At 39.9% G+C, this 16,281-nt stretch overlaps 1 protein-coding gene across 1 annotated transcript in view; it reads right to left on the bottom strand.

Annotated features, from left to right (window-relative positions):
- zgc:85722 (uncharacterized protein LOC407982 homolog) overlaps positions 1-16,281 on the bottom strand; it is a 61,023-nt gene that overhangs the window by 19,466 nt on the left and 25,276 nt on the right. Inside the window, exons 11-12 of the mRNA XM_036593942.1 lie at positions 10,318-10,530; positions 5,193-5,346 (exon numbers count right to left, since the gene is read on the bottom strand). Of these exons, the coding sequence (XP_036449835.1) occupies positions 5,193-5,346; positions 10,318-10,530 (367 nt within the window). The remainder of the gene's footprint in view (positions 1-5,192; positions 5,347-10,317; positions 10,531-16,281) is intronic.

Below are 16,281 nucleotides of genomic sequence, written 5' to 3'. Positions count from 1 at the left end.
TTATTTTCCAATATGTTAAACTCAGCAAATAAACAGAAATGGTGCCTAAAAAAAAACAGAATTTGATCAGGGGTGTTTAAACTTAGACATAGAGATGTTTACAGAAACATCTGCTCAACAAGACTTTAATACTTTTTATATTAATATTTTTAATTCTTCAAATGGTTTCTGCAAATTTGTTTGTATGCTGCTGCTTCTTTTATTTGCTTTTTATTTTTTAACCCATTTGAAGTCAGCAGATACTTTTTAGACTGTAAACATTTTATGGACGAACAGAAATGGTTTCTATTGGTCCATTTCAGTAGCCTCTCTCTGCAGCAATTTATTCATATTTATTTTCCGTAACTCTGTTAACAGCTGAACTGGGATGCTGTTGTCTCTCTCTGTGCAATGCTGTGACTGTGTTGAGCTGCTAGTGAGCAATGAGGGGGTGAAAAGGGTGAAAAACAATTCACACCTTTACACACAACTGCAGATTTCCTCGTATCACACAGTCATGCGCAACTGACACAATAAACAAACAGCATTTAAACACAATAACAACACTTTTAGAAATGTTGACCTACTTGGTCAAATACGAAGACAGTGTATCCAGTTAAATCATACTCATTTCCACTGAAGTATATCCCATCAACATTACTGAAGATACATACAAAAATGCACATTGCAAATGCTACAGAGAACACAGATAAATATGACATTTTAATGCAAATTTTAATGCACAATTTCTATTTATTTAACATGTTTAGCATAAAATGTAAAATATGGCACAGGCCACATTTTGTGTTTTACTTTTCCCCCAACACATAAAACTCAGCAGAGTAAACAGTAACTGTGCATGAAAGCATGCAGAAGTGTCTTCTTTGTAGAGGAACAAAACATTGAGCAGGGGTACCCAAACTTCTGAACGACTGATCATTGAAGTGAGGAATGCGTTTTCTTTTTGCTGTGAAGATACTGTCTCAGAGATACGAGGCTTTCTCACGACAGCAGTGATATGTGAAGCACTTTAAATCGTCGTTGGGTGTGAAAAATGCTATATAAATAAACCTGCCTTATCTACGGCGCGTTAGACTGACAGTGGACAGCGGTGGTTATAAACTCTCTTTAATGACCTTTAATGGCACTGGGTGAGTTGCCTGATGCCAGACTGTAATAGATTCTTGCCTTACACTCTGGAACCGTCCCATCCAAATTTCTGCCTGCCAACATCCTAATGAAGCTAATCCTTTGGGCAGAAACCTTGCTGGCTGGATTAGTGACGGCCAACTGTGGATCAGTCTGAGTCAGACAACAACAGTCACTGCAACACAGCCTCTCACTGGAAGAAGTGATGCACTGAGTTTAACTGACTGTAATGTGTCCAACATTTCTATATGAATATGACACAGTATATGTCTAAACGTCTGTAGACACCTGTATAATTTCATTCAATTTAAATTTGTCCCCCTTTGCTGCAGTAACAGCCTCTACTCTTCTGGGAAGGCTTTACACTAGATGTTGGAACATTGCTGTGAGGATCTGATTGAGCATTCGTGAGGTCAGGTACTGATGTTGGATGGTCAGTTCTGGTGACCTTAAATTAGTGGAATTCACACAGTACAAGAGCTGTCTGGACACTTTTGGACATACAGTGTATTTTACATTCACAGGAATTATTGCCAAAAGTAAATAAACCGATGCTATGCATTTTATTCATGTACAAACAATGTAGCATCTTTCTGACGTGTCAGTGGACCAATAACAATCATGGCTCTTTGGATTAACACGAGCGAAAGCATATTGAGAGGGCTGCATGGTGTAGCAGGGTGTCTGGCCAAGGCAACTAGCTGATCAGAGTGAACTTGGCAGCTGGATAAGTCTTCATGGATTATAGTCACGATTTCCACACGAAACTGCCTCCAGCTACACCATCTGGATACGACTCCCTCTCCTTTCATGCAACACTATATACAGACGACCCCAATCAGAACTGTGAGTGGGAGCATCACTTCGCATCGACCCCTAAGTTGCACCTACATGGCGTTTCCAATTTACATAATTTAACTGTGCCAACTGGTAACTCCAGAGTCCTGCTGGTGACATCGCGTATAAATAACGTGTGGCCACACCATATTAATGCATGGGAACGAGATCCTAATGCATGACCACGACTTAGTAAGGTGTGGGAAAGAGATAATTAAGTCATGGCCATGACTTAGTAAGGCTTGGGAATGAGATCATGCCTTATTAAGCTATGGTCAGGGCTCAATTATCTCGTTCCCACACCTTACTAAGTCGTGGCCTTGCATTAGGATGTCGTTCCCATGCCTTACCAAGTTGTGGCCACGCAGTGTCTCCTCATTTCCTAAACGCTTACAAAGTGTTGGTAAAAGAAGAGGTGATGTAGTACAGAGGTAAACAGGCCCCCGTCCCAACTTTTTTGGAACATGTTGCTGCCATCAACTTCAAAATGGGCATTTATTTTGCAAAAAACAATAAAATAGCATCTGATATGTTGTACTATTTTCAAATAAATATAGGGTTTAAATGATTTGCACATCATTGCATTTTGTTTTCATTTACACTTCGCACAGCGACCCAACTTTTTTGGAAATGGGGTTGTATCTTGTTCCCAAGTTGTGGCCACTACTTAATTATCTCATTCCCACACCTTATGACTTAGTCATAGCCATGCATTCATTTTATTTATTTTTTTAGATAATTAAGACATGACCACGATTTAGTAAGGCGGCGAATGAGATCATGGCTTATTAAACAAGGTCAAGGCCGGTGATCAAGGCTTAATTATCTCTTTCCCACGCCTTATTAAGTCGTGGCCGTGCATTAGGATGCTGTTCCCACGCCTTGCTAAGTCTTGGCCATGATTTAATTATCCTGTTCTCATGCCTTACTAAGTTGTGGCCACAACTTAATTATCTCGTTCCTTTACTTACTAAGTCAAAGCTACTCATTCATTTTATTTATACAGGATGTCACCAGCAGGGCTTCGTAGGTAGCAAATAAAACGTGCTACACTAACACAACCATGGCAAACGAAGTAAACTGAAGATCAGCAACTGAGCCAATATATGATGTTGTTGTTGGAGGAAAACCTTGTATCTCCATTTTTGACGTTTTTCAGTTTTTGACATAATTTGAAAATACCTGTTACCCTCTACCTTGTGTGCAAATTCCATGATGAATGGACTAAAAGAAACAGGCCAAAATTACTTGGTAAAAAGTCTGGTTCCATTGACTTACATTAAAAGTAAAGCAGGTTTTTTCCTTCTCCTGTAAAGTTACCATGTTGGGGATACGAGGTTTTCTTTCGACAACAGTGATATTTTATTCACGTCCAAGTGAAGTCAAAATGTATTAATTTAGCGCTTTTTACAACAGGAGCTTCACAGAAAATCTGAGCCCAAGCCCCAGTGAGCGTCGCCAAGGGCGACAGCGGCAAGAAAAACTCCCTCAGAGCAAGACGAAGAAACCTTGAGAGGATCCAAGACACAAAAGGGAGCCCATCCTCCTCTGGACCACACCGGACAGCAAACCAATATCACAACAAGAGCAATATGAATGGAGGGTAAGATTTTACAATTAATATACAATATTGAATATAGAGAAAAAGAAAAAAAGAAGCCAGCCTGTCACCGGACAGAAGTACATTAACCAATGATAACTAATGTTTCTGTTAGAGTCCCAGTAGTGTAACAATGAGAAACAAATCTATGTTAATATGTAATCAGTGAACACCAGTAACTACTGTCAGCAGCGTATCACAGTGAAAATGAGAGTTAAATCCATAAACATCAGGGGCTACTGTTAGAGGCCTCTCATGATGATCTGCTGGTATCAATAAGAGCAGAGCTCAGTGTGGTGAGGCAGGTGAGATGGTTCTAGTTTGAGTCTGTCCAACCATGAGAATCATGTAAATTTAATGCACCATTTATTTCAGTGCACTTGACCTAATGAATCACAGTCATTTGGTTCGTTAGTTAACCACATAAAGTGTTTGGGGTTATTGATAATTAAAAATCTTTAGAGCGTGGCAGAAAGTACGGCTTTACTGCGACGATACTGTTACATAAGGCAGTTATGATATAACTCGCAATACATTAAAAACATCAGCGGAATACCCAAAGAACATCTGTGATTGGTGAGGATGCTCACTGCTCAACAATGAAACGTTTAGTGAATGGTTAATCTGCATATTGTTGCCTCGTGCCATATCAGTAGGGTTGGAAAACACTGGAAGATATGATCACAGTACGACTGTACTGAAAATTTTAAAGATTTGCGATTTTTTCCCTCCATATCAGCAATGCGAATACCAACATCACTACAGCAATGAAGGAAAGATATACTGCGCAGCTCTACACTGTTAAAAATGAGAGGTCAGCTCAACTCAAAATGATATAGTGACTGATTACACGGCTTTTCTTGAGTCGACTCAACTTGAGGACACCAGAGTTCACCCAACTAAAAGTTCTTAGTTGAGTAAAAAATTCTCTAACTTTTTAGTTCCGCATCTCAGTTAAGTAAATAAAATGAATTTGTTTTTTATACTCAACTTCCCCACCAGCCAGGACTCTCTCCATCACACAATCCTGCTAGACAGCTTTCCTCTTCAGCGCGCACTTACGGATGGCTGTGGCATCACTGGGGCTCAAACTCACAACCTCCTGCTGGGGTGACGGCTTAGTCCACTGCAGCACTCAGGAACACATGAAGCAGCTCAGATTTAGTGTCTATAAATGTTTAAAACACTGGAAATTTGTTGTTGTTTTAGCTTTAAGGCATGACATCGTCTCATGTGGTGCAGCTGTCTAATAATTCATCACAACATCAGGAGGTTGTGAGTTTGAATCCCAGCAATGCCACAGCTGTCCATATCCAGAAGGCCAAGAGGGAAATATGCCAGATGGGACTGTGTGATAGAAGCAGCGCCAGCTAGTGGGGAAATGGAGTAAAAAAAACAAATTCAGTTTTGTTTATCTAACTGAGATGCAGACCCAGAAACAGTAGCTGGGAGAATTTTCGACTCAACCATGAAGTTTGAGTTGTGTGAACTCTGGTGTCCTCAAGTTGAGTCAACTCAAGAAAAGCCATGTAATCAGTGACTATGTCATTTCAAGTTGAGCAGACTTCTCATTTTCTACAGCGTGGAGGAAATCATGCTCACTAAGGTTTTATGTGATTAAGCTCACCCAGCATAGCTTTGCCTTCGTCCTCCAGCTCAAACCGTAGAGTCTGAAGCTCTTGGTCAGACTGCTGACGGAGGATCTCCAGCGTCTGTCTGTGGGCTTCTCTTAGAGCGTGTAGCTCTTCTCTCTGTTCCTGCTTCAGACGTTCCTCTAGCTCCTACACAAGGGACAAATGAAGAGCACCATCAACACTGAAAACAACTCGCCATCCATTTTAACAGAAACACCTCGTACTTCCACTCACTGGCCACTTTATGAGCTCCGTACCTTACAGGTCCACTATAAGGATGATTCTACTGAATTGGTTCAGTTACACATTTGGGACATTTAACTGATTTGGACTTTAGACTAAAATCCTTTTGCTTTGAGTGACCCTGTAACCTAACTATGCTTATTTTATTTACATAAATGATTGATCATTCCATTTTGCTGCTACCAAAACAATCATAACTCTACCCAAACTTTACCAAATGTTTCAGTAGTGACTGTTTCAGCAGTGACAATTTTAGCTCATTTTGAGCAGGACTCAAACACACAGCCAGTAGATGACCAGCAAACACAGCTTTGAACAGCTGTACACAAATTTAATCGTAATTTTTTTATTTAAACACAAAGCTTTGCTTAATTGCAAAATGAAATAATATCTAAGGTCTGAATACTTCATTATTTTTATTATTTTTTTTTACTGTGGGACCACAGTTTGAATTAATTTGGTAGAATGGTCCAAATATCTGCCGAAGCCAAAACACATCTATAGAATGTAGAAACTGGGATTGGAGTCACCTGATTTAGCCTTAAAGAGAAATATAATATTTCAATCTGTAGGGTTATAAATGCAATTAAATGAATAAAATTGAAAAATTTTTAGTGCGGTAAAACAGCATTGCCTAAACATTCTGCTCTACCGAGTACAATAAATAATATCATCACATATTGCATAAATATCTGATATGATACACAATACATACCACAATATTTTGACACAGAGACAAAATGTTCTAGTAGAGCCACATTTGAGTTTTTCTGTAAGTACAGATGACATCAACAACGGCCAGGAAAATAATACAATAACAGAATTTATCACGATAATGATAAAATATTGCCCACCACTGGGGAACATATTCCCTGGCCCACCAAACACATAAGCAATAAATGTAATGAAAACAAGACAAAAATGACCAGCGTAAACATAAACAACATGAACGGAACGGCTTCTGTACTTTTCCATTATGTAACACTGTATAATTTAGAGGGAACTGAGTGTGTGACCAATCCATGTCAGGTCACACGGAGCCACTCCTGCATTTCCCCCTCCAAACGTCTGCTGCATACCTGCCCTGCTGTATCGCAAACAAGCATAGCATTCCAACAGTCCACCCACAAAGCAGCCGTTCCACAGCTAAAGGCCCTCCAGCGCCTGTGTCATCAAATACATTCAAGGTCTAACATGCTGGGAGAGAGATGAAAGCCACGGCTCTTGTTTATTTATTTATTTATTGGTAATCCGAAGCGTGGCAAAAGCGGCTTAAAGAAAGGACTCTCTCGGCCACCGAGCTGGCGTTCAGGAAATGAGAAAAAGCCTGTTAGCCTCTGCGTGATGTCGGTGCTTCAAAGGCCGCGTCCTGCCCGCCTTCAATTACTCTCACTCCGGCCTGCCTCGCGAACTGAACTGCAGCGGCTCCGTTTCAATAACGTTTAATAGGGATGTAAATCTCTGACCTCACAACAATTCGATTAGATTCGACTCATTAGGAAATGATTCAGTGCATCATAAAATATATAATTTCACCATGATTTTGTTATTTTGGTATGGCATTATTTATATTGTAGTGGAACACAGACTATAAAAACAATACCCCAAAAGAATTAACAAAAAAGAAATAAAAAAATAAAAAATAAGTAAATAATGAGCGCATGGGTCAATATGATGTGATATTTTTTGTGTCCAAGTCCATAATTTTCTCTAAATTATTTAATAAATACATGACAGATGCCATATTACTGTACAATACCTCCTTTATGTGAATATATTTTCAGTATATCAAAATAAAAAGCGTTTATGTGTTCTCCCACAGTCTAAAAATGGTGTGGACTGTCCAACCAAAAACACATATATTTAGTAATTTAGTCATACAAAAATCGAAATAAAATAGTTTGATATCTATTTTTATGCTCTAAACCTTTAAAATTGTAAACATACGGCAGCTTTATAAGAATTCAACTCATTGAAACACAATTTCTCAAATGTCATGTGGCGCAACTGAAAACAAAGGACTTTTATTATGAAATTATTTTTATGAAGAGTGGGCAGGGTATTGCATCATAAAGAAGACATCCAGTGTGTCCCAATTCAGGGGCTGGATCCTTCGAAGGATGCGGTCTATGAAGGCGTGTCCTTCGAAGGCTGCTTAGACCCGCGAAGGCTGAACCGAAATGAAAATAGTTTTATTTTTTCATTTATTAGAGCTGGAGATGCTTCTCTCTGTCAGCTCCTTGCTCCCTAAAACAAAACGAAACGTTAGCGTAGGTTTTGCTTCGGACCACATTTACTGGCTTTTTTTAACATCTGTATCTTTAGCTATTCGAATCAGTTTAAACCCAATACATTCATTTAAACGTGTCTCCTCAGCCGCTTTTCACTTCTCTGTTGATGCCGCCATGTTCTCGAATCCTTGTCGGCACACAATGAACCTCAGGATAGGTTGGCTGTCACAAGATCCACCCGTGGATCCTTCATTGCCATGGAAAAGGAGGACACGTTTCTCGGCCCCATATGAAGGAGCCTCCGAAATGGGACAGTCTAGTCGCGCCACTGTGACGCAAACGGCCTTCAAACGCAGCCTCTGAAGGACGCAGCCCCTGAATTGGGACACAGCCATCAAGTGACCTTCATGGTGCACTTCCAAGGTCAGTAGCCATTTCACAAATTATGTAAAATTGATTATTTTTGTGTCATTGGTTAAGTTTGCCAGGTGGTGGGACTGCAGGAAAACCATAGTTATTATAATGTTTATGCATCTGTAAGAAATTTCTGTATAAATTTGAGTTTAAGGACAGTGAGTTTAAACATGTTTTCAGTAGCGGTAAAAAAAAATATATATATAATAATTCTTGTTGATGTCCAGTTGCGTGACGTTGTTGATGTCTAAGTGCTAAATTCCTTTTTAAAAATGAATGTATTCCTTCATAAAAGTATGAAACAAATATCAATACATCAAAAAGATTCTTGCAGATACAAAAATGCATTTTCATTTTGAAAGGCTTGTTTACCACTGACCCACATACTTTACCGAACATTCTTATCAATTAATACATTCCAAAATGCGACTGAATCATCACTGATGCATCATGATGCATTGATGCGTTCTTACATGTTAACTTCAACCTTTTGCAAGCCAGCTTCTCAAAAAGCATACAAATCCTCAAAGCTTTCAAGGCAACCATGCACCGAGGAACATTTAACAACGAGAGCCCAAAATCACCCACAAGCTTCCATTATTGAACAAATCAATTGGACAAATAAGAGCAAATTCGAGCTATTTTCTCTCTACAGTGCTCGAGTAAGAAGCTCCTTCTCAGACTCTTATTGTGCAGAACAGCAGGCAGCAGAAAAGCCTCTTTTAGAAACGAGGGTCATTTACCAGGAGCACTGTGAGCCTTACACGCAGCAGTGATTCACACAGAGCGGTCAGACACTGACATGGGGGAAAGTCCAGATAGTGACAATGAGTGAAAGGGGACCGGGGTGATTTCCTCGGCTTTGGGACCAGGATGGACAGAGATGGAATGGGAGTGAAGGAGAGTCAGTGAAAGCTTGTACATGTACAGTACTGTGCAAAAGTCAGAGACCATCCTACTTTTATTTTCCAATCAAAACAGCTATTGAGCTGAAGTTATTCATTTTTCAGCATCGTGAAAAAGTAAAAAAAACAGAAAATGACACAAAATCCTCAACAACTAAATTCAACATCATTTTTTTAGTATTTAGCACGTCACCCTCTACCTTTACTCCAGCTTCCATTCTTTTCAGGAGACTCACTTTCAGTTTCTTAAAGAATCTGCGGGGATATTGTTCCACACGTCCAAAGTTGGTTTAGCATTTTGTGCTTCTCACGGTCCAAATAATCCCAAACACATTCAGTGATGTTGGGGTCTGGACTCTGGGGTGGTCAGTCCAGTGTTCAGCTTCTTTGTTTGATGTGTCCGTCTCCTTTTGTCAGTGAGGTTCTTCTTGACAGCTACACATCCTTTCAGCCCCACAGCGCTGAGTCGTCTTCTCACAGTGGAAGGATGGACAGAAACACCTGTGGATGTTTTCAGATCTGAAGCAGCTTGATTTTCTCCTCTCTCTCAGAGATGAAAGCTTTAAGCGCTGTTTATCTGATGGGGGCAGTTTTGGGGTCTACCAGGTCTTCCAGGTGGTTGTTAGGAGCCTCATTTTTTCTGTAGCTTTTAATTATTTTATTTACTTACATCCTCCTTCTTTATGGAAGATAGATTATCTTAAATCTAATCTCCTCAGATCTCCTAAAATGAATAACTTGTACTGTTTTGACTGAAATTCATATAAGTGTATACAGTTTTATAAACCTCAGCAACAAAGTTACGCCTGACAGTGTCACTGCTGTGCTGAGAACCACCTAAATAATATCTGGTCAGTGGTGGTCCTATGGTGGTCCCTTTCCACTGATGAATGCAGAGGAGGGCTGATAAACCGTACAGTGCTAGGTGGGCTACACTCTGTAATTGTACAGGTATACAGTTCATCTATAAGGTAGGTGTTCTGATATAATGGCCAAAGTGTGTAGATTCAAGATAGGAATACCCAGTAAACTGGCAACTTGGTATATTTCATATATGACTATAACTACATATGTATTATTATGTATGTAAATTTACAGGGTCAACCCTAAATTGTGATTTGCTGGATTTGTTTTGTTGGATTACATCAATGCTTTTTTCCCTGAAAAAAACACCCACAGGAGCTAATCTGTGACAGGTAAGAGGGCTCATTTGCATATAGCATCTTTATATGATACCACTATTGCGAAGATCAGTACCATGATAATGATTAATGAACGATATATTGTGCAGCCCTGGTATGTAAGTGTGTGAGTGTGTGAGGTACCCTGAGCTCGAGCTGCCGTTCTTTGTCCAGGTCCTCCATAGCGCAGCAGTGAGCGTCCTGCAGGTGGCGCTCTCGGCGCTGGTGCTGCAGGGCCATCTCCTGCAGCTCCTGGGCCAGGTGCTCGCGCTCCTGAGCAAACTGAGCCTGCAGCTGCTGCAGCGCGGCCTGGGACTGAGACAGCTGCAGCTCCAGACTCTGCTTCAGCAAGGAGATCTACATAAACACAGAAAAACAGTGCCTCAAGACCCACACAGCGCTCTGCAGAACAGTCCCACAGTGAGGCCGAAACGAGGTAACCGTGGACAGCCTGGAGCAGAGAGATAAAGAGACAATGCTGTAACCACCTTGGTGTGCTGCGGAAAATGCCAAGCGCTGAGATGTGAAGCAACACTTAATGTGATAACTGCAAAAATGTAGAATTTACACAGTTTCCTCCCTCTTATCAAAAACGTAGTTGATTATAAAAGCAAGTGTTTGTGTCCTAGTGTTAGAAACCTCATAAACAGGTCTAATAGAGATTTCTCAATGAGAATTCCACCAATTTTACAATATTCCTGCATAATTAATTGGTTAAGATGTAAACAGAGTCATTCAGAGTGGTCTGGTGTGAAATACTCTGTTGTAGAGAAACTTACCGAGTCAGAATTGTTCACAGTGGTGGTGATAGGAACCAGACGTCCACCTCTAAAAGCTCCCTCACAGAAAGTTACTACATGAAATGGTTATAAATTCACTGCCTGATGACTGAGACACTGTTTTAGAATACTTTTGAGAAGGTTTTGGCATAAAACCTATTTTTTTAATCCATTCATGGTGGAGGGATACATGCAGGATGTTGTGAGGCAAAATATTATTATTACATTTTTTTTTTTCATATTTACTTCTATTTTACTTCGATCACCATTAAATTTAAAGGCTCAGAAGACACATGTGGGTTCACTGGTGGTTTTGGATGGTAAATAAAATGTCTATATTAGTGTTGTAGTCATGGCGACCCCTGGTTCCTATCACCACCACTGTAAAGACATCTGAGTCTCTACAATCAACCATTGATTTAGTTTTTGAAAAATCAGTGAAATTCCCTTTTGACAACTCCACAAGGTTTGAGTCAGTGTGTGATGATTTAGGCATGCAGTTAGCACGACGCCAAGTGGTGTGAGGTTCCGTTTCGTGTTGGCTACATTAACCTTTTAGCCTCAGTGCTAAGACTAATAAAGCAAACCTCAAACACCAAACATGTCTTGGCTAATCGACTACATTCAGCATTAGGAGAAAACTGTGTACTTTCGATTTTTGCCAAACTCTTGCTTTAATCTTGATCCCCGATGGCAGGAAAATCTAGGCTACAGAAATAAAAACTGCATAAACTCTGGATGACTTAAACCAAGCGGTCTACAACATGACTCATGCTGCCAAGGCTGTTCAAACAACTACAGCAAGATGAGCATCGTTTCTGTCCTTGAAGAAATCAATACACGCCCTGTGCTGCAGGAGACATTTTCCCCTCAAACATCTCTCTCCAGCACAGACTCCCTCAGACAGCATGTGCTTTTACAGATGTGGCATTTAGTAGAAAAATCATGTTAATGTGTGCATGATAGAAATACAATGATACTCGCTCTTAATCAGCTGAATTATTATGCAACGTGCAAATATACTGTTCTTCGTTTTCTATTCTTATTCTTCTGTTTTATTCTTATTTTTTTTTGCCAAATTCCTGTCATGTAACTCACCCCGCAGTTTTCGATATCAACACCATTCCAAATCCAGATTATCCGGTCTGACTGTGTGATTCGTACTTGTATGCAGCTTTTTGACCGGATGCACTTTGATTGTTTTCCTACAATCTTTGTTAAATTCCTAATTTTTTTCCAAAAGGAATGAATGGAGTGAAAAAATGCACAACAATCTACTGACACCGTTTCGCATATACTATTTCAGGGCAGGCCCCTGAGCACGAATTCAATGTTGTTCCAACCCACACTCATCCGTTTCTCATTTTTTTACATCCCTCATTTCTCCCATAGAGTCCCATTCATTTTCGCCACCACACAAACTCTATGTCTTCGTAGCCCTACAGCCACCAAACTACATGTACTCACTCAGGGCAGGTGCCCAACCTCTAATCCAAAGTCATACTGACCCACACTCCTCTATGTGTCGTTTTTTCATCCCTTGTTCCTGACTCCCATTCATTTTCAACAACACGTAGCTAACACCTGGCAACTCCCTACGAACAACTAAATACACACTCCATACACCATGGCAACTGCTTAGCGGCAATTTAGCAATTGTATGGAATACCATAGCAGCTGCTTAGCAACACCTTAGCAACCACCTAGGATACCATAGTAACTGCCTAGCAACAACCTATCAGGAAGTGCGAACCATTTAAGCTGCACAACCATTCTGTGTTTCCTTCAGGAAATACATGTTTCTAGTTTTATATATATAATTTTTATGATGTAATTGGAGGGGAATTCCACCAATTTTTTGAATTCATGAACAATTCAGTTATTTAGATGTAAACAGAGTCATTCAGAGTGGTTTGGTGTGAAATAGTTGATTGTAGAGACTCAGATGTTTTTACAATGGTGGTGATAGGAACCAGGGGTCGCCGTGACTACAACACAAATATAGACATTTTATTTACTATGCAGAACCACCAGTGAACCTACACGAGTCTTCTAGGCTTTTAAATATAATGCTATGATGGGAAAATAAGAAATGAACAAATACCATGAAAGGATTATAAAAATATGTTTTTATAACATGTTTTCATAAAGTTTTTATACGTAATGTTGATAGAGGAAAAAGGTAAATCTCAAAAAATGTGTTTTATTTGCTTTACATATGTTTTACACAAAAATTTATGTCAAGCTCTCGTAAAACAGAGTCTCACACATCAGGCGGTGAATTCACAACCATTTAATGTAGTAACTTTCTGTGAGGGAGCTTTTAGAGGTGGACGTCTGGTTCCTATCACCTCCACTGTGAACAATTCTGACTTGGTAAGTTTCTCTAGAACAGAGAAACCACTCTTAATGACTCTGTCTACATCTTAAACACTGAATTATGCACACATTTTGGAAAATCAGTGAAATCCCCCATTTTAATAATATTACACTAGGCTCCCTGGACCATAACCATTTATTATCAGTCCCCTATTTCTTTTATGTGAAATTAAAAGACATAATAAAAAACAGTTATGTGCACCTTCACTGCAGCAGGTTCATGGTCCTCTGAGGTCCATCGGTCTTATGAAATATTCACTTCATTCTTTCTGAAGCGCAGTGGCACTAAGACTGAGAAGCACTAAGATCTCCCTAAAATAGCTATAGGAACGTAATCTCTGCAGCAAAAACACAGAGAAAGGTCCTTTTGCCTGATCCTCACACAATCTGGAACAAGATAAAACTGGATTAAGGCCTGTGGGAACGTGGGAAAAGCACAGCTTGTTAATAACCTAAAACTAAATTAACAGAGAGCACTGTCCTGCATGCACAGAGAAGCAGGACTGAAATAGATCTGGAGGGAGGGAAAAAAAAAACAAAAACAAGGCCAATGCAGAGGTAGCTTTCTCTGCAGTCTTCTGGAACAATGCGCTTCAGGAAATATATCCCACCTACACTGCCAGAACAATGCACTGAATTTACCTAATGTACATCATGTTTTACATTAATAAAATACATTACATCAACGCAATCTGTCGTTCAGTTTACTTGGCATTAACTTGTAAAATATTCTGATAGTTTATGGATTTTTTTTGCTTTATTATTTATAATGTTCATATTGTTAATTTTGTGAGGATAGAGTTCATTTTTTATCTTTAGTATTATATATACACAGATCAGGCATAACATTATGACCACCTCCTTGTTTCTACGCTCACTGTCCCATTTTATCAGCTCCACTTACTATATAGGTGCACTTTGTAGTTCTACAGTTACAGACTGTAGTCCATCTGTTTCTCTGCATACTTTGTTAGCCCCCTTTTACCCTGTTCTTCAGAGGTCAGGACCCCCATGGACCCTCACAGAGCAGGTACTATTTGGGTGGTGGATCATTCTCAGCACTGCAGTAACACTGACGTGGTGCTGGTCTGAGTGGATCAGACACAGCAGTGCTGCTGGAGTTTTTAAACATACATGAAATGTTTCTTTTTTTGACATATGTTGGCATATCAGTATTTGATCATCAGCTAAATAGTATGTATCGATAAATCTTTCGTAATAGAACAAAAAACAAAGGAAATTAGACTTTGCTGTCATTTATTTAAACATAAATTTACTGAGATGTGTTTTTTCTGTTGAAAAAGTAAGTACACCCCAGTAACTGCTACTGCAGCAGCTATATGTAGGCGTTTCCTATAACTATACCAGTTTCTGACCTGTACTGGGAGAAATTTTTGCCCACTCCTTCATGCAGAATTGTTTCAGCTGTGCAGTATTTGAGGGGCTTCTTGCATGTCCAGCCCATTTGAAATGCCCCCCTACAACAGCAGGTTTACAACACCAAGCGCTGAAGTGTGTAAAAACAGCCTTTCTTCTGTTGAATCACTCACTACATAGTTCCAAACTGCCTCTGGTAGCAAGAAATGTGCATCAGAATATTCATGAAATGGGTTTCCATGGCCGAGCAGCCGCACACAAGCCTAAGATCACTATGTGCAATTCCAAGCGTCAGCCGGAGTGGTGTAAAGCACGTCGCCACTGGACTCTGGGGCAGCGGAAACATGTTCACTGAAGTGATAAATCACGCTTCACTATCTGGCAGTCTGATGGAGAAATATGAATCCAGCAAATTCAATACAATATTTTTTTTCCATGTGCTGCTGTTTGAATCATCATCTAAATGTAAATATTTGGGGGTTTAATTTTAGGATCAGAAGAAACGGCAGCGGGAAACAGAGTAAATATGTTTTGTTCTGTACTCTTGTCATGATAATTTGTGGCTCATTAAAGGTTTGAGAATCGTCTTTTGGTTGCGGAAAGTAATTAGTGGTAAACCTTATTCTCAAGGTGAAGAGGGAGAAGATAAAAGGGAACGTCAACTGTAGATGAACCGAAATAGACATCAAAGCATTCTGCGTTTTATATGGATGTGCAAAATGAAAAACTCTGGGGGTCTACAGCACTAAAGCCTCTATCTTTTAGAAGGCCGCTGAGCTATTGACAGATATTTAATGCTGCAGCTTTTCCAGGGCTCTGATACGAGGAGCGGTGATGCTCTTGCCCAAAGTGACAGTTAGACAGAGTGCAGCAGACGGCCTGTCATATTACTGCCCGTGAAAGCCACACCAGAGCCTGAGACAGCCGAAGACACGCCCAGGGCTGTGCTGCTTACGGCCTTGTGGAACTAGGAGTGGGAAATATGATGATGCGTTACAGTAATAGTAAATCATCGCTGATGGAGCAAAAACAATCTAAACTCTTAATGTAAGGTAATGATGTTATTCTAAGTTGTTCTGAGCTATTTCTGTTTGTCCATTAATTATGAAAGAGTGTACATGGCAAATTATGTAAAACGAACTGCAAAAATGAAGATACAACTTCTTATAGTATTAGTAATGTGTCAGAATCTTTGATTATACCATAGTTAGTTCTCACTTAACAGTGTGACATAGTCTAGCGCCCCCCGATAATGGCACTCTGAACTCATCTGTTTAAGGGATCTGTTCAATCCCCTTTCTTATTTTTACCCCTACCTCTTGTTTTGAGTGTCACCTTGCCCCTCGGAACTGAGTTACAGGGGGTAGTGGTTGAAATCTTCCCTCTGAAATGGGACCCTCAAATAAAAAGAGCATTACTTCATTAACAGCTACCAGCGCTGCTCTGTAGGCGACCCTGCCAGTCTGCAGTGACAGCAGAGGAGGGTAAAGTTCAGCTCCTCACTGCTGGGCTTTAGTTACATTTAGGGCATCATATGCCTTCAAAGAGGGGGGCAATTATTTATTATCACCCA

This window comes from Colossoma macropomum, unplaced genomic scaffold (genome assembly GCF_904425465.1).
Source record: "Colossoma macropomum unplaced genomic scaffold, Colossoma_macropomum, whole genome shotgun sequence".
In the NCBI taxonomy this organism is placed as follows: Eukaryota; Metazoa; Chordata; class Actinopteri; order Characiformes; family Serrasalmidae; genus Colossoma; species Colossoma macropomum.
The sequence above is the reverse complement of the archived record's forward strand: the minus strand, read 5'-3'. Positions and strand labels throughout refer to the sequence as shown.